The sequence below is a fragment of the Alosa alosa genome, chromosome 7 (assembly GCF_017589495.1).
Source record: "Alosa alosa isolate M-15738 ecotype Scorff River chromosome 7, AALO_Geno_1.1, whole genome shotgun sequence".
Classification (NCBI taxonomy): domain Eukaryota; kingdom Metazoa; phylum Chordata; class Actinopteri; order Clupeiformes; family Clupeidae; genus Alosa; species Alosa alosa.
The window spans coordinates 36,296,182-36,319,258 of NC_063195.1; the positions used below are offsets into that span (position 1 = coordinate 36,296,182).

General features: G+C 42.4%; 1 protein-coding gene across 3 annotated transcripts in view; it reads right to left on the reverse strand.

Annotated features, from left to right (window-relative positions):
- srsf7b (serine and arginine rich splicing factor 7b) overlaps window positions 1–23,077 on the reverse strand; it is a 65,661-nt gene that overhangs the window by 26,877 nt on the left and 15,707 nt on the right. For 2 of the 3 annotated variants that reach the window (XR_007194107.1, XR_007194106.1), the window contains 2 exons: window positions 22,722–22,802; window positions 19,369–19,416 (listed from right to left, as the gene is read on the reverse strand). Coding sequence is in view for 1 of the 3 variants with exons in the window: in XM_048248257.1 (XP_048104214.1) it covers window positions 14,698–14,737; window positions 19,369–19,416; window positions 22,722–22,802 (169 nt within the window). In the remaining 2 variants the exon portion in view is untranslated. Of the gene's footprint in view, window positions 1–13,444; window positions 14,738–19,368; window positions 19,417–22,721; window positions 22,803–23,077 lie in introns of those variants that run through there. The other variant, XM_048248257.1, reaches the window with a different exon arrangement.

Genomic DNA, 23,077 nt, shown 5'->3' on the forward strand with positions numbered 1-23,077 from the left:
TCAATACTTAACCAATGGCTATTGCATCTTTCTTTTGCATGTGAGAATGTGGCAGGTGATCTACTGTAGCCTATAGGCTTCATAAAATAAAATAAACAGGGTTGTGTTTCCCGTACAACTACGGAGGTTAGCTTTTTACTAACGTGGTACGATGCATCGTTCAACTAACCAACATGTAAGTTACGACTGTTTCCCAAAACTGTCGTACTTACATAGTACTTGTAAGTTTGGACCATGATAGTTTCCAAACTTCAGTAGTCTGGACTAAGGTGGTTAATGACATTTAGTAGCACGTATAAGTATATAAGTATATATACTTTTTTGATCCCGTGAGGGAAATTTGGTCTCTGCATTTAACCCAATCGGTGAATTAGTGAAACACAAACAGCACACAGTGAACACACAGTGAGGTGAAGCACACACTAATCCCGGCACCCGCGCAGTGAGCTGCCTGCTACAATGGCGGCGGGGCAGCAGTGAGGGGTTAGGTGCCTTGCTGACCCTTTAAAGAGAAAAATTTTAGTGATAGTTTAGGGGATTTTCAAGTATGGGCAGTTCTTGGATAATGAAGCCATTGATGCCAATGACTAGCCATCCTGTGCACCAAGTAGTGCCACAGACTGCTTAGGAGCTCACTGATGCCTGAATCTAGATCTGGGAGGAGATCCCCCAGGAGACATCAGTCATCTCATCAGGAATATTTCCAGAGGAGTGTTGTATACAGGCATGTGGGAGCTATACACACCACTGAGTCACCTCATGAGTTGCTGCAATGTGGATCATTCTGTGATTTAAATTTTTTGGTTTGATTTTTGATATGATTTTGAATACAGTACTCAATAGGTTAACCTGATGAGTACGGTCACAAATATGTGATCAGATGCAGCTGGGCCAGAGACGGTTGATAAAGCGAGACGATTCATAAGAGGGTAAATTCTGGGGTTCGAAGCAGTTTCACGCGAGTCATCATTGCCCTTGGACATTTTCAGCCGGTTGGAAATTGGACTAATTTTATTTTTAATTTTAATTTATTTTATTTATTAATTTGTTTGTTGTCTGTCTTGTATGTCTTGGTGTCACGGGTACGCTGGCAACTACGCCGCTCCGTCCGGCATCTTTTGCGTTTGTTATTTCTTAAATGTAGTTCTATGTCTTGGTGTCACGGGTACGCTGGCGACTACGCCGCTCCGTCCACTATTGTCTTTGTTAGTCTATGTGTCAATGGCAATGTCTTAGCCTATATGTGGAGCGCTTTGGGTTGCACTCTGTGCACATTAAATACGCTATACAAATAAAACTGACTTGACTTGACTAGACTTGAAGCTGTCAAGCCCCTTTAGGAGTCTAGCGGGAGGTCCAGTGTCTATGTATTCCTATGGGAGAAATTAACATTTTCACGGAATATGACCAATCCCTTAGCCCTACATTCAGCGATGTAAGTTTTGAACCCATTTTCTAGAAGCCACGTCTCCCTAACATTCCGACATTGAAATTGTATTTTCCAACGAAACAAATAAAGACAAAAATAGCTTTGTTCGTGATCTGTCACTGTCTCCTCAAAGCTCTGGTGCACAGCCACCTGTTCTCAGAGGCTCTAGACTCAGAGATGGTTGATAAACTAACCTAACATATTTTTTGCTAGAACTAGTAGACTACCACAAAGTTGCTGAACATATGTTATTTCAGGTTTGTTTGCAACAATATATAAGTTTAACCAAAGTTCTTAGCTGCTAGCTAGCTAGCGAACATTCCCATTCACTTTCCGTTTCCTATGCTAACGTTAGCTAGCTAGCTAGCTCGGTTAACGGGGCAAAATGAAATTATTCATTCCGTGTCCGAAAGAGTGTTTCATTGGCATCACACACAAACAATGACTGTAAAATAGTTATATGTAAAATTATATGTATATGTTATTATTGCTTATTCAGAGAAAAGTTTATGTTTTGACACGCCTATTTAGGAGTCCGGAACTAGTGCCATTTCGTTCCATTGGTGAATCGTCTTATGATTCATCTTAGTTAACTATAGACCCTTTCAACAATAAAAACAAAAACAATGCTTGAACGTTCTATTTGGGCCCCAATCTACTTCCTCTGCATTAAGATAACATATGGAATGTTAAAAAGGAAGTCTTGTGGGGCCAACTATGATGCTGATAATGGAACCAAAGATCCTTAATATATATAATTTATCAACCGTCTCTGATGGAACTCTCTTGAAAGGGTCCATAGAATCTTTGGCTGGTACGATCACAAATATGTGATTAGAACGTTTTCAAAAAAGGTTCTATAACATGACGCAACAATTACCCTCAGGGACTTTTCTGCCATTAAACAATTTTAAGAACACTGAAACTATAGAACGTTCACGTAGAATTCTAGAAGGAGCCAGGAAAATAATTCACTCTCTGGGGAACGGCATTGTCTTAATGAATTCACTCCTTAACAGGTTAATGTTTTGGGTTTCGACCTTTATTACGTCATTTTGTTCTGAACAATTACTTACATTTTTTTGGCAGTGTGTATTGGCCTCTTATCAGGTCTTAATCAGGGACTGAAAACAGAATGATTTTCATTTCAGTTCGTTCTGAGCAAAAACAGTATTTTTTTTGTTCCTGTTCCAGTGTTCTGAGGCCTCTCCTCTAAATGGTAACCAATTAGAACATTACAGAAGAACAGTTAATAACATCCCTTTAAAAATGACATTGCCAGTGGTTCATTACTATAGGCTTTTTTACCCAACAGCATTAAAGCTTAAATCAAAACACATTCGATATCAAGGCTGTTATATCAAACTGTTAAAATACACGGTGAGGGGCAAGATTTGAAAGTAGGCAATTAGCCTATATAATATTAGATCTTCAAAAATGTCTGATAGCCTAACTTCAGGCACAGAAAATGTGCTTGCTTTAAGCCCTGTAATAGCCTACTGCATGACAGACAGGCTTAGATATTTCCCTAGTGTCTCTGGTAGCCAATGTTATTTCACACAATGTTTCAGTAATTTAGGCCACATACTTGGAAAAGGCAGTTAGATAGTGTTGGATATGAAAATTCTTTTTATCAACTAATACTGTAGGTATAGCCTAGGGGAAACACCGAGGATTCATAAAATCTGACTAAATCATCCTATAAGCTGTCTGGGGAACACTGTGTGGGCAGATTTTTCAAGCCTATAGACTTATTTTTATATTCAAAGAAAGGTTAATCGGAACGATAATCTTCTCATTATCGTCACCTAAAATTTAAAATTTTTTACTCCAGAACAAGTGAAATTGGTTTTGTTCCCATTTTCGGTTACGTTCAACCAAAAATTGTGTTCGTTTCCATTCTTTGAACCATTTCTAATCCCTGGTCTTAATGGTTATTTTTTCACAATTTGGAAACCTAATTTTTTAAAAATACTTGATATTTTGTATACATTCAGATTTGGCTAGATGACATTGTTTACTGTGATGTAACACTCTTAGAACACATGTATTCTTGCTCTCCAGGATCTTTAAAGCACTGCAAAGGTAAACTGAACAAATCTGTTGTCTGAAAAAGGCTCAATACAAATGAGTATCATCAGCTTTAGGGAAGCTGACGTGGATACAGCTTCTGTGGCCTATGCACCTTTTAGTTAGTTACACAATGTGCCCAGCAGTGAACTCCAACTGTTTTGGTTTCCCGAAGGGCTTGAATAATTGGGATGGAGGGGGAGTGCGGGCTGGGTTAATGGCTGTCCTCTTTCCCTTTGACTGTGGCACATCAATGCTCTTATCTGATATCCTGGAATGGACGTCCCAACGCCTACACAGTGGTGGAGTATCCTGTATTCAAAGCACTTGATCACACAAGGGTGTTCAGCGCACCCATGAGACCACACATGATCATATGCATTGGTTTGTTCAGGTATACCTTATAACATCTGTATACTGTTTGTAAATTGTGTATTGTCTGTAATAATACTGTATGTATATTGACTCTTAACTCTATGGAGGAGGTAGCCCATTATGATCACTGCAGAACAATCAGAGCGGCCAAATATAGACAGATGATCAAGTCACAGCTGAGAGGAAGTAACACATGAAGCATGTGGCAGGGACAGACCATTTCAGAATTTAAAGACAGATCCAACTGTAGAGAGCCCCTACTACCACTAAAACCTTAAATGCTCTGATGATTGCAAAGGCTGACGTGCGCAAATCCTTTATGCATAGAAGCTTAGTCAACATCTGCAAAGCTGCCAGGCTTGATGACATCTCAGGTTAGGTGAGCATGTACAGTATAAGTATAATTAAGTATATATACACTCTTTTGATCCCGTGAGGGAAATGTGGTCTCTGCATTTATCCCAATCCGTGAATTAGTGAAACACAGTCAGCATACAGTGAACACACATTGAGGTGAAGCACACACTAATCCCAGCGCAGTGAGCTGCCTGCTACAACAGCGGCGCTCGGGGAGCAGTGAGGGGTTAGTTGCCTTGCTCAAGGGCACTTCAGCCGTTCCTACTGGTCGGGGCTTAGAACCGGCAACCCTCCGGTTACAAGTCCAAAGCGCTAACCAGTAGGCCACGGCTGACCCCAATGTGCATATGCTATGCATTAGTGAGTGTTCATGGCTTATTTGAGGAGTTTGGTTCCAAAAATCCTCCATTTTAATTAATTTTTTATAGATCTTTTTTTTTTTATTTAGTTTTCCAGGTAATTTCAATGGAACTGTAACTGGGATATTCTTATATTAACTCAATTAAAACAACACAACACAACACAGGAGATATACCGTTTTGGAACCAAACTCTTGCTGCAAGAGGAGCCAAAACAGATTTTTCTTCTCCGAGAGAGAATTGAGGATTTTTGCATCTCTTACCATCTTCCTCGTTGGGGCTAAATAAACTGTGATCTTTGTCCAGGAAGGTAAATTAAAACTTCTAAAAATGCTTCAAAATGGGTGCCAATGTTTATGGTAATAATATGAGCGATTTTGTAAGTGTGAAATTAAGCTAACGCACCAAAAGTTCAATTTCTTATAATTATAATCTTTGCCAGTTTGTGTCTAAATTGACAACACAAAAATGGCTGTGACACTGTGATCGGCCAAAATTCATGGGGAAAGACACTTGGAAGAGCATAGGAGTGCGTGCACTGGCTCACTGCTTTCATTGCTAAGCCTAATGCACATGTAGCCTATGATTTTGAGCAAAACACACACGATACTCACTTTAATAATCAGAACTGATTAGATGAAGCACTGAACAATGTCCGTTTTTTGGATGCTTTTTATCTTAGATGAGATATGGTTTTACAATCAAACCCGAAATTCAAGTGGTTTTGCTGAAAAACAAGGTAGAAATTCAGATTTTCGCCACCAGGCCTACCCTAGGGTGCAGCCATCTTTGATCAAGGCTTAGTGTGACGTCACAAGAATCATTCAGGCGAAAAAGATATGATGCTGATATTGATGTGCATATAAGAACATTGCAAAACAACCGATGCATTTTATAGAATAAACACTCATATTTATATTTAGCAACTGGCTACAGGGTCCATACCACATTCATGTCTAAGTGCCTATGGGGACCTACAATTGTCACGGACAGAAGACGACCCAAGAGCGCAAGTTCAAATTCAGAGTCTTTTATTGAAGGGTTCAGGGGGGAAGAGGAGTGAGAGAAACGTGAGGTCTTGGAGGTTCCGGTTCCAGGGGTGCTAGGAGTGCCAGGGGTTCTCGGGGCTCTGGGGTTTTCCAAGTTTCCGGGGGGTTCCAGTCCAAGGTGCTGAGTGTGTGTATCCCCCAGTGATCGAGCGGCGTCTCAGGCTGAGGGTGGTGACGTGTCGGGGCTCGCTCGTCTGGTGGTCGGAGGCCTGGGGGAACACACACACACACACAAGCAAGGTGAACAGCAGGCAGTAGTACAGACCAGGGCTAGGCACTAAACGTGGTGAGACAGAAGGCAGATTCGAGTTACCGGGGGGGCTGAAGATCGGAGAGTAATCGAGAAGATCCGGAAGGCAGGTCGGGATAACCGGGGCAGTAGAACAGGGAGGCAGTCAAGAAAGGATCCGAATCACAGGTAGGAGTCAGAGAGTAGACAGGCAGGCAGGTTACTGGTCCAGGTTTGAAGACGATCTGACAGGGCTTGGCTGAAAAACAGGGCTTTATATACTGGGAGAGGTTAGTGGAGAAATGCAGTGCAGCTGGCAGAGTAATTAGAGCAGAGTGGGGCAAGGTGAGGATGGTGAGTGGGAAATGCAGCACAGCTGGCCAGGTAACAAGAGCAGAGCAGGGCGGAGCCAGGTGGAGCTCGTTAGGCAGAGGAGAGAGAGAGTGAGCAGAGTGGCAGAGAATTGAATCAATTAAGGTTGTTACCAGGGAGAGAGAATGCTCATGACAGGACCCCCTAAGGAACGGCCCCAGAAGTCCCAAGAACAACATCATGCCGGGAGGGTGGAGGGGAGCAGGCGGCAGGTCAGGAACTCCTCCGAGCGGTCCGTCAGTGAGCATCCTCATCCTCAGAAGGAGCTGGAGGGTCACGGTCCGGGAGACAGGACAGGTACTGAGACAGGATCAGGGTCAGGCACAGGACAGGAAGCCGGGCGGGCAGGGACGGCTAGGGACCCCTTTGGGGCCAGCCCCTACGGGATTGCAGGCTGATCAGGATGTAGTCGGGTGGAAGTCAGTGATGAGGGTCCGGTCCACTATCTTCCTGGCCGGGATCCAGGTCCTCTCCTCCGACCATATCCCTCCCAGTCAACGAGGTACTGGAGACCCCTACCCCGTAAGCCTAGGCGGAGCAGCCGGACGGTGAAGACAGGACCGCCATCTAAGAGGCGCGGAGGAGGCGGCCCGGAGCCGCAGGGACCAGGGACTTTCATGGACCCGGCTTGACCTTGGAGACGTGGAAGGTGGGATGGACCCGCATGGAAGTGGGCAACTGAAGCCGAACCGCCGTTGGACTGATGACTTTCTGCACAGGAAAAGGACCAATGAAGCGAGGGCCAGCTTTAGTGATTCAACCCGCAGCGGCAGATCCCGGCAGACAGCCAGACCTTCTGACCAACCCGGTAAGTAGGTGCTGGGGCCCTCCGTCGGGTTGGCACCGACGGGCGAGCTGGTTCCTGACTTCAGGAGCATAGTGCGAGCCTGGGCCCAAGGAATCGGGCGGCAGCAGCGGGCATACGCAAGAGCAGACGGACAGGTGGCATCCGGCTTCCTGGCTGGCAAACAGTGGGGGGTTGATACCCGTGAGACACACTGGAAGGGGAGGAGCCCGGTGGCGGAACTGGTGAGTGAATTATGGGCATATTCCACCCAGAGCAGGTGTTGAGCCCAGGCCGAGGGATTTTTGGGAGGCCACGCACCTCAGTGCCTTCTCCAGCTCCTGGTTCATGCATTCAGTTTGGCCGTTTGACTGCGGGTGGAATCCAGATGATAGGCTGGCGGTGGCCCCAAGGAGATGACAGAACTCCTTCCAAAAGGTTGCTGAGAATTGCGGCCCCGGGTCTGACACTATATCCTGGGGTAGGCCATGGATCTGAAAACACATGTTCCAGGACCACCTGGGCGGTCTCCTTAGCAGAGGGTAGTTTAGGAAGAGGCAAGTGGGTCATCTTACTAAAGCGGTCAACAATGGTAAGGATGACTGTGTCCATCAGAGGGCGAAGACCCGTAACAAAGTCCAGTGAAAGCGTGGGACCAGGGCCGCTTGGATGCAGTAGGGGTTGCAGCAACCCAGCAGGAGGCTGGTTGGGGGTCTTGTTTGGTTACAAGTGGGACAAGCTCGGATGAATTCTTGGACATCCCGTCTCATCCGCGGCCACCAGAACCGCTGGCGGACCAGATGAAGGGTGCGAGTGATGCCGGGATGACAGGCCAGACGGGATTCGTGCCCCCACTGGATCACAGGTGACCTGAGATTTGCTGGAACAAACAGGCGGTTTGGGGGCTGGTGCTTGGGCCTGGCTGGTTCAGAAGAGCCTCCATGACCTGCTTCTCGATCTCCCAGGTGAGGGCCGCTACGACAAAGTGGCTGGGAAGAATGGGAGCTGGCATGGCGGTGATCTCGTCCTTCTGAAACATCCGGGAAAGGGCATCAGGTTTGATGTTGCGAGATCCCGGGCGGTAGGAGAGCGTGAAATTGAAGCGGGTAAAGAACAGAGACCACCGCTGTTGACGGGAGTTCAGCCTCCTGGCTGTTTGGATATACTCCAGGTTCTTGTGGTCTGTCCACACTACGAATGGTTCCTTTGACCCCTCTAACCAGTGCCGCCATTCTTCAAGGGCGAGCTTGACGGCCAGCAGCTCACGGTTCCCAATGTCGTAGTTGCATTCAGCTGGGCTTAGCCGACGGGAGTAGAAGGCACAGGGGTGCATCTTGCCATCCTCGGCTGCTCTCTGAGAAAGCACTGCACCCACTCCCACGTCCGAAGCATCTACCTCCACCACAAACTGCCTTGCTGCATCTGGCATCTGGAGGATGGGAGCGGAAGTGAAACGTGTCTTGAGGCTATTGAAGGCCTTATCAGCAGCTGCTGTCCATTGGTACGGCTGTTTAGTGCTGGTTAGAGCCGTGAGTGGTGCAGCCACTGTGCTATAGTTTCGGATGAACCTCCTATAAAAGTTCGCAAAGCCCAGGAACTGTTGCAACTTTTTCCGAGACTCAGGGACTGGCCAGGACGTGACAGCCGACACCTTCGTGAGATCCATCTGAATGCTGCCCTCGTTGATCACATACCCCAGGAATGAAACGGTCTTGGCATGGAACTCGCACTTCTCTGCCTTAACGAAAAGAGAGTTCTCCAGCAGGCGGCGCAGGACCAACTGGACATGGTGCGTGTGTTCTGACAGAGTCTTTGAGAATATTAAAATATCGTCAAGGTACACAAAAACGAATGTATTTAGCATGTCCCTGAGGATATCATTCACTAGGGCTTGAAAAACTGCTGGGGCATTGGTGAGGTCCGAATGGCATGGCGAGGTATTCATAGTGGCCGGTTGGTGTGTTGAGCGCAGTCTTCCACTCGTCTCCCCCTCTCTCACCGCACCAGATGGTAGGCATTGCGAAGGTCCAGCTTCGTGAATACGGTGGCTCCCTGCAGCAGTTCGAAGGCAGACGAAAGTAAGGGCAGTGGGTAGCGATTCTTAACCGTGATGTCGTTCAGACCCCGGTAATCTATGCATGGGCGAAAGAGAACCGGCCCTTCTTACCGACGAAGAAGAATCCGGCTCCTGGGGAAGAAGACGTCTGATTATCCCGGCTGCAAGAGAGTCATTAATGTAGTCCTCCATGGCCTTTCTTTCCGGGGCTGACAGTGAATACAGACGACCCTTGGGAGGTGCTGTGCCAGGCAGGAGATCAATCACGCACTCATAGGGTCTGTGTGGGGGTAGAGATGTCGCCTTGGATTTGTTGAACACCTCTTTCGAGGCTGTGGTAACAGGTGCGAACATTGGATATGTCGGGGTAGCGCTAGATATTTCCGGTGAACGGGCAGGGTGGCCCCCCTTAAACAGGTCTGGTGACAACTCCTTCCCCACGCACGGACTGTTCCTGTCTCCCAGTCGATGTGGGGGTTGTGCTGACGGAGCCACGGGTATCCGAGAATGAGTGGTTGGCCAGGTGAGTGTAGGAGGTGAAACTGGATGGACTCTTGGTGGTTTCCTGACAGCAGAATTGTCACAGGGGCTGAGATGTGAGTGACCGTGCCCAGATGATGTCCATCCAGGGATCGGGGTGCAGGAATGGGTTGTGCCAGTTGATGATGGTTCACGCCCAGTTGCCCGTGCAAAACTCCGGGTCCATGATGTTTTGCTTGACTCCAGAGTCTACAAGCGGCCAGCGTTATGAGTCGTGGTCGGAAAGCTGAAGGCGGAGATGAAGCAGGGGTTTTCGGATGGGGAGGGAGACTGAAGACTTGTTGAGCTCACCCGATCCCCTACACCTGGTGAGCTCAGGCTTTTGCGGACAGGTGGCGACCACGGTGATTTCCCACCACCAGTAGAGGCAAGGTTGGAGGTTAGGCGGCGCCCGGCGCCTCCTCGGGAGTCAGAGAGGCACGGCCAATCTCCATGGCCTCAGGCTGATTGGGCGACCTTGGGACTTGACAGGCAGGGGCTGGACAGGAGGAATCGACCCGTGTCTGGGATGGCAGGTTGACTGAGACGCCCCTTCTCCCTCCTCGGTCTGTATCACGGTCAATGGGGCGGCAAGGTCAATGGCGGCATCAAAAGCGTTGGGGGGGCGGGTCAGAAACAAGCTTCGTCTTTGATATAGTCCACGTAAGCTGTGGAGGAAGGCTTGCACCAGTGCCTCCGAGTTAAACGAGCTTTGACTGGCCAGGGTAATGAAAGTCAATGGAAGTCTGCCACTGTCCGATTGCCCCTGACGGATGGTGAGCAGAGCTTGTGACGCTTCGGGCTGTTGAAGCTGTTGCTGTTGCTGCTGGATCTGTTGTTGCTGCTGGATTGGATTGCTGTTGTTGTTGGTTGCCTAGCTGGAGAAGGAAGCGTGTCGCCAGCCATCGATTGATGTCTCCTCCCTCAGTGCGTTCCAGTCAGCTGTAGGGCAGTCATCTCGGGCTCTTCACTCCATAGTGGTCAGATCGTTCTGTCACGGACAGAAGAGCGACCCAAGAGCCCAGAAGTTCAAATTCAGAGTCTTTTATTGAAGGGTTCAGGTTGAATCAATTAAGGTTGTTACCAGGGAGAGAGAATGCTCAAGACAACAATAGGTTCGAGTCCAATCTGAGTCATTTCCCGACCCCATCCCATCTCTCTCCCACTTGTTTGCTGTGACTCTCCTTACTATCATTTATCAATAAAGGCATAAAAGCCTATACACTGTACCTGAAAGAGTTATAAATACTCCATAGGCAACACCACAAGTTTTGATCAGGTGGAAATAGATCCGTCTTGGGTATATGCTTTGGCAGTTCGATGTCTGTAGCCCAAACTGTCATCTAGTTATAGGCTACAGTAATATGTGGGTTGGCCATACGATTAAATACTGTTACTATGAGTGATTTGCAGGTAGACAATGCTATGAAATAAGTTGATTATTTATTTTGCTTTGTGTAAAGTTTAAGAGCCACTCAAATGTTCCCTTGCATTGAAAACTATGTCGCCACACACGTATCAAAAATCCACACAGAATAGTTGGTAACACTTTACTTGACAGTGTCGACATAAGAATGACATGACACTGTCATGACACATGAACCCTAACCCTAACCCTAACCTCTAACCCTACTCTTAACCCCAACTTGTTATGACAAAAAACGAATGACACTTAATAACAGAAGCGTTATGTCATAAACATTTATGACTTGTTTATGACATGTTCATGACAGTGTCGATACTGTCAAGTAAAATGTAACTGAATATTTAATTTGCCACCCAGGCATAACCTAACCCACCTGGCAGAACAATTAGTTTCCACACTGATATCACTCTCAAAACCTGGGCTCAAAAACTAAATTCAAAATCTACATATTAGGATTCTATTGTCCCAATTTATGGAATGTAACACCTCAATCAGCACGGTTTAAAGATATCGCTATATTCTTATATCAAACATTTTTGTTTAGGTTAAGTGGAGAGCAGGAGGGTTTGCCTAAATACAGAAAAACACAGGCATTCACGTCCCCTATATTAGAGAAGAAAAACAACTAATAGATTCTATCTGTTCCTGCCTCTGCTGTAAAGCCAAAAAAGCACCCAGGAATCTATTGTTTCCACTGCTCATCCAGACAGAAAAAAACAAGCTATTGATCTCCATAGGAGGTCACTCAGCTAAGCAAAGGGGAGTGTGTGCACGCGTGTAAGACCACATCCATGTCAGAGACAGTTTAACAACATGGAATCACTTACATATTACTTACAACCTATGCTAGGTTAACTCAATTCAGAAATGAAATATTTATTAAAATTAATGTTTAATTAAGGTTAATGAGAGTACATCAGACACACTGCAGAGCAACTTGAAAACCTGATATAGCTTTGGTCAGAAGACTCACTAAGCTTTCAAGCCTTTTAAGTTTCTGTGACGTGCACTACAAAGTGGCACTAGAAAACACACTAGAAGATAAATATACATAAGTTGCATTCAATTCTTATTCACACTTTTTTATTACTGTCTTTTAACTGTAGATAATGGGTTATCTCCCTCCAGAGGTCATTATTTCCTGTCAGAGGTAAGAGTCTGTGGCAGTAACCCTCTGTCTCTGACTTGTCCAACCCACATAGCCCTCTGAAACAGCAATCACATCAGGATGACATATTGCCTGGAGCTAATGAAGCTATTTAAGCAATGGTATGTTATTTTTTACCTGAAAAAGATGATACACTGACAAATTGCCTCTCTCTCACAGCTGATGCATGCCTGGAACGCCTGGCATTACACTATGTAACTTTGTTGCACCATGCCACATGACTCTCTTCATCAGTCTTCAATGTGCTGGGTACCATGCACGTCGAAAAAGATGAAGGGGTACCCAGTACATTGAAAATCTTTACATCCTTACTTTTAAAGGGTTCATACATGGGGAGACCTATCTCAAAACACCTTCATTTACTCAGTAAGTCGGTTAATTAATTACAAGGACATTTAAACAAGTCATAACATTGTAAGAACCTGTATCCTTAAAGGATAATTCCGGTATTTAGCACTTTGAGTCCCTTTTCTGGTTTGTTTTGGAAGAACTAGAGTGGTGGACACAGAAATGTTGACGATGGGTCCTGTCTCGACTTTTTGACTCGTTTCGTTCGTTTTCAAAACTGTGCAACTCACCGAGTGGTTAGTGCTGTTTGTTGATGATTAAAAACAAATATATTGGCACAATGTATGATTTCAATCTGTGTTATTAGCTATTGTGGAACTATTTTTTCAGATACCTCACAACCGCGTATAAACTTCCGCTCAATATTTGAGTCTGATGCGTAGACAGTAAAAAAAAGGTCTCGCGGGACAGTCACAGTCGAGCGAAAAGACTAGAACCAAATGTAAACAGCCCTCCTTTCCGTTTCCGTTAGTGCAGTAATATCAACGAGCAATGAGTCTTCCAACAGAAATCAATGGGATTTTACAAAATGCCAAATAAAACACGACAGAAACTGTATTTCGCTACGCTACTTGTTTTGGAACATCAACGAACATCACTAACCACTCGGTGAGTTGCAGTTTTGAAAACGAACGTTAAGGTTAGTTTTAAGGACATGTTTGTGCATGCCTGAAGCCAGCCACTCAGAAGCAGTCAAAGGAGATTCTCAACGAGTCAAAAAGTCGAGAGGACCCATCGTCAACATTTCTGTGTTCACCACTCTAGTTCATCCAAAACAAACCAGAAAAGGGACTCAAAGTGCATATATATTTTATATATGTATATTTTATATATATATATTTTATATATGTATATATATATATTTTTTTTTTTTTTTTTTTTATGTAGATCGTTTTTCTTCACAAAAATAAGCAATGTCACTTATGTTGCTAGGCAACCCTAAAAAAGCTACCGTATTCCATTCCAAAAGTCCTCGGTTGAATCCCGATTCGGCCCTGCCCTACTACAGGGCCTACCTGAGGCCGCGGTCCCGGTCCGGCCTCAATCATAAAAAGTCCAAGGCTTTACCCCAGACACCGGGGTTTTACCCCATAGTGGAAAAGGGCCATTAGAGTATCAATACAGTGGGATAAAGCTACAGATTTTCGATCAGCTTGCAGAAGTCAACTTCGGCCCTTAATTTTTAACTCTTCTTATGTACAGTGCCTATAAAAGTATTCACCTTTGAAAAAGACACATGTTCATTGAACACCTTTTATTGTTTTAAATCATTGCATGGTAGACTTTTCTGACCCTTTGACACAGCATTGACTTCATTCCTTGTTTCATAACACGACTTATCATTATAATAGTAACTTCTGTTGCTCCTGCTCTGTTTTGTACAACTGATACTTTGAATGTACTCACTGCATTTTTCACCCAAGGCCAGTCTTGTATGTATCATACAGTTTACCTCAGTTACTGTATTCTGATACGCTTCCCCCAGACTGATTTGTGAATTACGTTATCTGCCACTGACTCCATCTGCTTCTTCTTCTCTCTTTCTACTCTGCTTCCCTGTTGCCATCTTTGAGATGGGTTCTGATTAAGGATTCTTCCTTTTAAAAACAATTTCCTTCCTTGCCACTATTGCCTGAGTGCTTTGTCTTAGGAGTTCAGGGGGAAAGGCTTTGTAAGCACTTTGGTACATGTTAAGTATAAATTCACTGATTTATTAGTTATGAACAAGTTAGGAACAGATGGGTGTGATGGATCAAGTAAACAGATTATTCATAACTGGACCCCCAAAAGAAATAAATACAAATAATTTATTAATCTATTGTGTCAGTTATCTTAATTTGTGTTTACTATGAATATATTAAGTAACACACACACACACACACACAAATTGAAAAACTACTGTATGGTTGACAAAATCATCACAGAGCAAAGTTATTTTGATACAGTTAACAAAACTTCTCAAAGTCCAAGGTATCCACACCATAAGTATTGCATACAGCAGTGTCATGGTGCTACAATCCCCCTATTCTAATGAGATCAATGTTTTAATGGGCATTATTCAAACTGCAAAACTAGTTGCTAACTAAATAGCCTACATATCCACTATGGCAGTAGAGCATGGCTAAAGAGTTGTGAAAAACATTGGATCAATCATCTCACTCTGGGCTCCCACCTTCACTCCGGGAATCAGAGTGGCTAGAAACAAACAGAAAGAGGAGGGTGTGAACATGTCGATGTGCTCAATTCAACTCAATTCAAATTAAAAACAAACATTTTTTTCCTAAGCTTCCGCCTGGGTAAGGAAACCAAAGTGACATTTGTTTGGAATGATATTTCCTCATTTTTGAACAGAAGTAGGCTTTTCTCAGTGCCCATAATTTTCCCAACATCTACATTTTTGTGTCAAACATTCTTTTTTGAAAATGGGGCGTGTCAGGATAGAATGAGTCCTTTGTTGGAAAAGTTGATTCAAAGATATAGTGATTTGAAAGAGAGGGGGCAGACTCTAAATTGACTAAAATATTGTTTTTATAATTTTGCCATCAATACATTCCATAATGTATAATAATGCATGTCCATTACCAAAATATTACTCAGTAAAAACCTAGAAATATGACTTTGTACACCAAATAAATATGTACACATTTAATTTTGTCCAGAAAGTGGGTTTGAAGCAGACACCTGTCTGAGCCATGTGCTTGTTTTCCTTGATCTGATTCATGTCTGAGCTACTAACATCTTCAAAAGCGCTTCATTAATACTCAAAATCTGAAAATAAACTGAATGCTATGCATTGCGGCTAGGGGCATCACAGACACGAAATCGATTGAAATTACATCTCACTTTCGAACTTCGAAGTCAAAGGTAGAATCGACAATAACTTATTATCTTGCAGTGTTATTTTTTTGTTTTTTTATCTTGTTTTTATTTATTTTTATGTGAGCATGACAGTGGGCGTAAACACTGTAATTTCCATTCTTATGGATGAAATAAATTTCACTTGACTTGAATAATCAACTTAGTGAAAAGATGATCTAGTTACAGTACAAAATTACTTTAAGGCTTAAAATACATATAAAGTACATATTCCATGAACACTAACCTTGGGTCTCTTCGGAGTTTGCTGAAACAATCAAATTATAATTTTGTGTTGTTTCATTTCACTATGTTCATGTCTCTGTTTAATGTTTGTTCCATTTACAACCTCATGGTTGGAACGGTTTCAAAATTAAAGCCCCTGAAACAGAATAGGAAAAGGCCAACAAAAAGGAAATAACATAAGAATGTATTAATAGTAATATTAAAAAAAGATTGAAAATTGAAACGAAACGTGACTTTAAAATCGAAAATTAAATTGAATCGAGGATTTGGAGAATTGTGACACCCCTAATTACGGCACATAGTATGACTGCAGCATGGTGGTGACAATTATCAAATTAAAATTTCTTGAATTTCCCCTGGGGATCAATAAAGTATCTATCTATCTATCTATCTATCTATTACTAGGCCTATCTATCTATCTATTGATTACAGGAATGTTTGTCTATCTGTTTGTCTGTTATTCGCATATCTCTATAACCGTAACTGATTGATTTCAAACTTGTCAGGTCTTGTCTTGCTATAGGCACATATGTGCATTGCCAAGTTTAACGTTTGGATAAGAAATACAAAAGATATCATTAAATATATCAGTAAAAGACACATTGGCTTTTGCCAATTTGGCGTAATAATCCAGGTCACTAGCCAATTTGTCTGCTGCAGCTCAACCTTGTTGCTGGAAGTTAGTCTACGGGGACTATTTTCAGGTGCTGCATGATATTGTGCTGCTGCGCCCATGGTGTTCTTTGATTATTACGCTGGAATGAGAGTATAGTTCCATGTCAAATAAGCCTAGAAAATCGGCACATTTCATTTTCCGTTGGTCTTATTACACTTTCTAACTTGGGTTTTAAATAGGAAAATTACCGGAAATCGTAGTCACTTTTAAATGTAATGCTAGCAGGCGAGATGCTAATGGTCTAATCCGATTCAATGATCTATGCTAGACTGGAGCTAAAAGTGGTATCGTCAGACTCAGAGAACGGCTGGATGAACTGGAGAAAGGTAAAAATCAATTGTTTCACTCAAGGGGAGGTGGAAAATGAGTGTAATTCCCCAAATGGTGGAATATCCCTTTAAGCAAACTCCTTAGCAAACCATCCAAAACAGTGCTCTACTACCTCTGTGGATTAAGCCACACAGTCAACTCAATGTAATAATAATAATAATAATAATAATAATAATAATAATACATTTGATTTAAAATGCCTTTCAGGACACCCAAGGTCACTTCACAGATAAAACAAATAGAAGAAAAAAAAAAAAAAAAAGGAGAAAAATTATAAAAAAATATATAGTCCATTTAGCATATATTTAATGTAAGTAAGATAAACAAGGATGTTAATTGTTCTCAGCATTGTGTATAATATGATTATCACTTGGAGGAGATACTAATAACTAATATATATGGAGGATAACTAATGTTAGCATAGTTAGCTAACCACTGCTAACGTGTTAGCATCGTCACGTCAGAAAAGCATGGGGCTGTGCACAGTAGTGTAACATTTATTCATCATAAATTAATAAAGTTGAGTAGTTCTGCAATGTAGGCTATGTTTTCCGTTTTTCCCAGTACCATGTCCATTACATGACATGGCCCAGCCAGTGTCCTTGTAACATGCATGCAAGTCTATCTAGCACAGCTAATATTAATATCAGTGAATCACACTAGTCTCCCGATAAGTTTATCACCCAACAAAGCTAGATATGAATTTTTATACATGTGTCTCCATGTCATACTGGAGTCTTTCGATGGATTCTAAATGAAATCAGGTCCGTCGTTCTCAAAAAGAGCCTCTTGGGCTGTAACTTTTAGTTTGACGGGCAGAGCAACAATAACTAAGGGGGTGTGGCTTTTGCAATGGTCAATTCCGACTGCTAGGTCCCAAATTGAACCAAGCGATAATGGTCCTGAACTTAAGGACGTTTCAGAATGCCACACATGCAAAGCATGACCAGCTAGCCTACAGACAGTGAGTGGTAGACAGAGCATGATGTCAATATACTACCAGAGACTACAGGGCGTGATGTTGCAAATAGGCTACCAGACATTGTTTTTGAGTCACATCGTTGCAAATTTCATAATGATGATGCGCATCATGTCACAAAATGGTTTGTCTCTATCATCAAGTCATTCGATAGTCTAAACATAGCCTTAACTCAAAACAGCTAAATTTTGATAAAAAAATATCACATGCAGCCATGCATAAATTCTGCTTACTGCACATTTATTATAATGTTGTATAATATTCAGTATTCATTATTGAATACTTAGCTGGAATGATGTTTTTTCCTATCATCCTATTTTTAAAGCAGGCCGCATAGGTCGCCGCAACGTAGTTGGATAACGTGGTGGCTATGTACATTTGTGAATCGCCTGGATGTGGTAACAACTTCTTTCTGGTACATTTCTGTGACCTACAGTTACGTTGTGACGACGTGAGCACATAGTACACATGGTAAACGTAAATACAAACAAAATTAACAATTACACATTCATTCACATTGACACACATGCACAGAATTCTGGGAACGCTTACTCAACAGCGGTTTAAAATGTTTGTTGAACAAAACTCAGCTCTCTCTGCCAAGTTCGCTGCTGCACTCCTGTGGTAAGCATTTATTTATCTAATGTTGAATTATTAAATTGTAGTAATATTGGGCATGTTTATAGTCTATGTACATTGTGCAGTCTAACTTATATTGAGTATTTACAAGGATACAAGGAGGTTTATTTGTCACATACATAAAAATACTAATGTAAAGCATGTAGTGAAATTTTGTTTGATGTTCAGCTTTTTCTGTGTGTGAAGTGTGAAGAAAGAAAGATCAAGAAATATTTGTAATAAATAGCAAGACAGTATAAAGTGCAGTGTGTGTACAGTCCATATGCAAGTGTGTAAAAAAGTGTAAGTGCAGTTTATATAGTCTTGTGTCTGTTTAGGATACGGATTGCTTGAGGAAAGAAGCTCCTCCTCAGTCTCTCTGTTTTGGTCTTGTAGCATGGTCATCATCATCATCGTTTCACCGTCATCATTGCTTTAAGCGGCAACACTTGCTTTGGCGTTCTGCGTCCCTAGCTCTCTCCACTTAACCACTCTTTCTCCCTCTCAGTAACAAAGTGAACAATGCACATCACACATTCACAAACCAATCCTGAACAGTCTATTCAGAAGAGGGTGTGATGTCTAGGTGTAGACGAGAAGAAGTAAACTTTCCGTTTGACAGCGGTGGTAGTGTTACTGTCTATGGGTAGCATAGGCTAGTGTTGTTCAACAATGAGCTAGGTTAATAGAAGATGGAAGCAGTTCCGATTTCGTTTCAAAACGAAATAGCAAGGGATTTTGAAATTACAATATCTGTGCATTCAGGCAGAAGGGCTCCATATGTGCACATCTGATTGTTTCAAAATGACAGCGCAAATGCACACATTTCACTCCCCACACATGCTTTGCTTTACTTGTTTTACATGAATGCATACTGTAGTAATAAATATGTTAATTAAATACAATTTCTAAATTTTCACCAAAGTGACTATGGCTACAGAATTCCATAGCTTTGAACATGGCTTTTTTCACTTGAGCCCCGGCCCTGCAAAATGTCTGTGCACGTCCCTGATGAGGTTGTCATATCGCTTTTTGACCTAAAGTGACTGATCCCTTGCCGTCTGGAGCCCTGCAGTGACAATTGGCAATCAGCCTTCACTATCAGGTGAAGAAAAAATGTACCTGCTTCTAGGATGAGATCTGGACCTTGACCGGGATCCTGACCTAGACCTGGGTGAGAGTGATAAAAGAACATGTAAATTCACTTATAATACAGTATCAGCAAAACTACAGTTCTATACAAAGGTTTGCACACACGCATACTACACTTTTAAGTGAAAAATAGTTGATACCACCACTATAGCATACAGGTGTTGAACATTCATGAGCCTCATTTCTGTTTATATTTATATTAGACTCAGGGGCAATTCCATGCAAAGGTCATCCTTGCCATGGAAAAAAAGCTGTGCACACACAAATAGAACTGTTGTTAAAATGTTCATTAAGGTCTATATGTTATTGTTTGTAACTGATGTGATTAAATTTGATTTGGTATATGGTCATGTGATGGACAGATAAATGTGTGTCACTCTCACAAGCCATCCAGGTGCATATCACCATTAACCTGACTCCGCCAGATGGATGCTTCGCATTTGCTCTGCATGTCCATCTGGGAACTTTCCGTTGGAGAACTTTTGGGAAGGGGCGGAAATACTGGTTAGCTGATTGGATAAACCATCTGTCTATCACCACCTATGTTGGTTATCGACGGGCCAAATCAACCAATTAGATGAACGAAGTGTTCTTCTAATGCCTTCGTTTAACATACAATTAAGTTAGGTAACGTAACTAACGTTTTTTAACTTACCATTTGTATGTGACATGAACCTAATCAACGACAATTCCCACCAAGTTTTCACGGTAGGCCCTACACTTCTGAAGAAAGTATATTCCTCCATTATGAACTGGAATCGGCCGTGGAGGATGTCTGTGTCGTTCATTCCTCCCAGCTGCATGGCTGAGACTCATAGAAAGTATTCCTGGGGAAGCTATGAATCTAATTTGAATAAAACTTGCGCGATAGCTATGCTCATCTCATCGTAGATGCCGTCATGTTGTTCGTTGCATTCAAGGTATAGTAGTGTTATATATTCAAAAGGGCAACAACACTCTTGATTTTCCATTAGAAAATGAACAGCCACATTTTAAAAAAATCACTTATGGGCCTATATCTTATATCATATAATATATGAAAAGTAAACAGACAGCAAAACTAAGTTAGATGGGCTGGCGACTGAGGTAAAGTTAGTGGGTTTTTGGTCACTAAATAAAGCTGCAACTCCTTTATTGAAACTGTATCTTGTGCGTTAATTTACAAAGAGCTCGTGCTACACTGAAAGTTAACATTTTGTCACTAGCAACCAACATCTGTCAAATACAGTACAGGTGCATTTTTAGCTCTAAACAATACCGTTCAGGATTTTTGTTTGTTTCATTGGCTCCTGGTCAGGATGACTGAAGCTTGCATGGGAGACAAGGAAAACAAAACATACAGTTTAGTCTAGCCTACGTAAACTTCCGACACAGTACAGGTACCTACTGTAGTATATAGGTTCTCAAACTTTCCAACCCGCCCCCCTCCCCCAAACTGTTCTACAGTGCATGAAGGCCTCCCCTGACAATTTGACAATCTCAATGCCCAAATACCCAGTGTCCCTATGCTCTAAAACTTTTTGGACCCCACTCATTGTTGCTACTATAGCCTATTTATTATTATTAGTAGTAGTAGTAGTAGTAGTAGTAGTAGTAGTAGTAGTAAGTTACTTGGAATGAGTTCAATATGATGTGAAACAACGTTAAATATTTTCAAAGCTGATCAATTCTCTGCTCAATTTTATGAACTCACTCAACCTCAGGTTGTCCTCATCTTGCTCCTCACCAGAAACCTTGCTTCTTGGTTGTGTTGCATTGTAAGCACCGTCCGTTTGGAAAAGCCTGCGCTGCACAAGTGACTGACCTACCGAAATAAGTTTTATTGTGCATCCGAGAATTTGGGGATATTCTGGCACGCTACGCAGAGGGTTGCAGTGCTTCAACCCATTGTCATCTTCAGCACAATAAGCTGTTCCTGTATTTCTAAAGAGAGTTGTAGGCTACACTGCGTTGCAGACAAATGGATCCATAACACCGTGGACGTCAATTCCGATGTAATCATAGCCTAAATAAGTCGTTATATTAGCAAACAATGTTAAGCTAATTCACCAACTCAAGACTTCAAGGCCATCATGGATATATGGGGGGTTCCTGCAGACGCCCTTGTGTCTGTGTCAAGGCTTTGTATTGATGTTGTGTTGTGGCTATGTTGTAAGAATGTGAAATTAATATAACAAGAGGCTTTTGCACAATAGGTGAAGACAAAATTACCGATAATACACTTTTACGGCAGTGGAGTTTGAAAGACAGAAAAGAGAGGAAAATAGCGACTAAGGTAAAGCTGCATGGAGATTGTAAAAACCCAAAGGTATTAATTATCTTTGCATGTTTGATCGCTAACTCATTTCGGAAGGTTTTAATGCACAATCAAAATAAAAACTAAACATAGATTCTGCATTGTTTGCATTATTCTTCTAAATGATGATGCTTGCCATTAGAGCTAGATAAACTTGAACATTAACATGAATATTTGTAGGCTAAGCCTCCAAGTTTGGTAACAAATCTATGCATGATTCCATGGTAAACCACAGTTATTAGTTATGTTTTCCATATTCTTGTCAATTATTGTAAATGCTACCTTAAATTTTCCAGTTGTCAGCGCAGCAACATTGGTTTTGCATTAAGCTAGCCGTAAACCCTCATTTGGCTGCTACATTCCCAGTGTTAGCAAACACTAGCTAGTCTGTTAACATGAATATTTACAAGCCTCCAAGTAAACAGGAGCAAATCTATACATGATTCCATGGTAACCCAGAGTCATTGCATTAGTTATATTTTCCAGATTATTGTCATATTGTATGCTACCTTATAATTTCCAGTTTTCAGCTCAGCAACCTCGTTTTTGCATATTCTTAGATAGCTGTAAACCCCCATTTGGCTGCTACATTCCCAGTGTTAGCAAACGCTAGCTAGTCTGTTAACATGAATATTTGCAAGCTTCCAAGCACAGAATTCACAAATCCTACCTGTTGCCTTTCACCATCCACTTATTTAACTGCTGTCGCATCCCTTGACATGTGATCTCTTTTTCCCCTCTTTCTTTCTCTTTTTTTAGCCCCCGACAGTTTTTTTTTGACGACAACTCACGTTCGCTCAGCGCTCACTGCACTCCCGCTCCCTCTTCTATGTCAAAATTGTATGATGGAACGAGATAGGGCACCTACTCTAGCCTGTGATCTAGTGATCCTGCTAAAAGTAAGATCAATCCAAGCTTTGGTTTGCCATCAACCATGATGATTGCCACTTGGAACTATATTATACCGTGATCTTTTTATCAAGACACAGGAAGTTATCATCTGGCACACAAGTTGTATTTGACTCACCTTCTACCTCGACTGCCGCTTCTTGAGTGGGAACATGAGTACCTCCTTCCACGGGAGCGTGAGTAAGAACGAGATCCGGACCTTCCATCCAAGAAGAGGAAAGAAAATAAAAATCAGACCATGGTCTTTACCAGACACACACTGGCTTATCCTTCCCCTGTCTACTCAAATTCCATCCATTAATCCTGAAAGCATCAACTTCCCTTATACACAACTAAAAATAATACTGGCAATGGTCTCAGAAGAGATTTACTCATATAGTATGCATTCACACAACCAAGGCTAACTTACAGCGCTAAATGTCTACCTGCTTAAAACACTATTCAAACTACAAAAAGAAATAATCTTGACAGAAT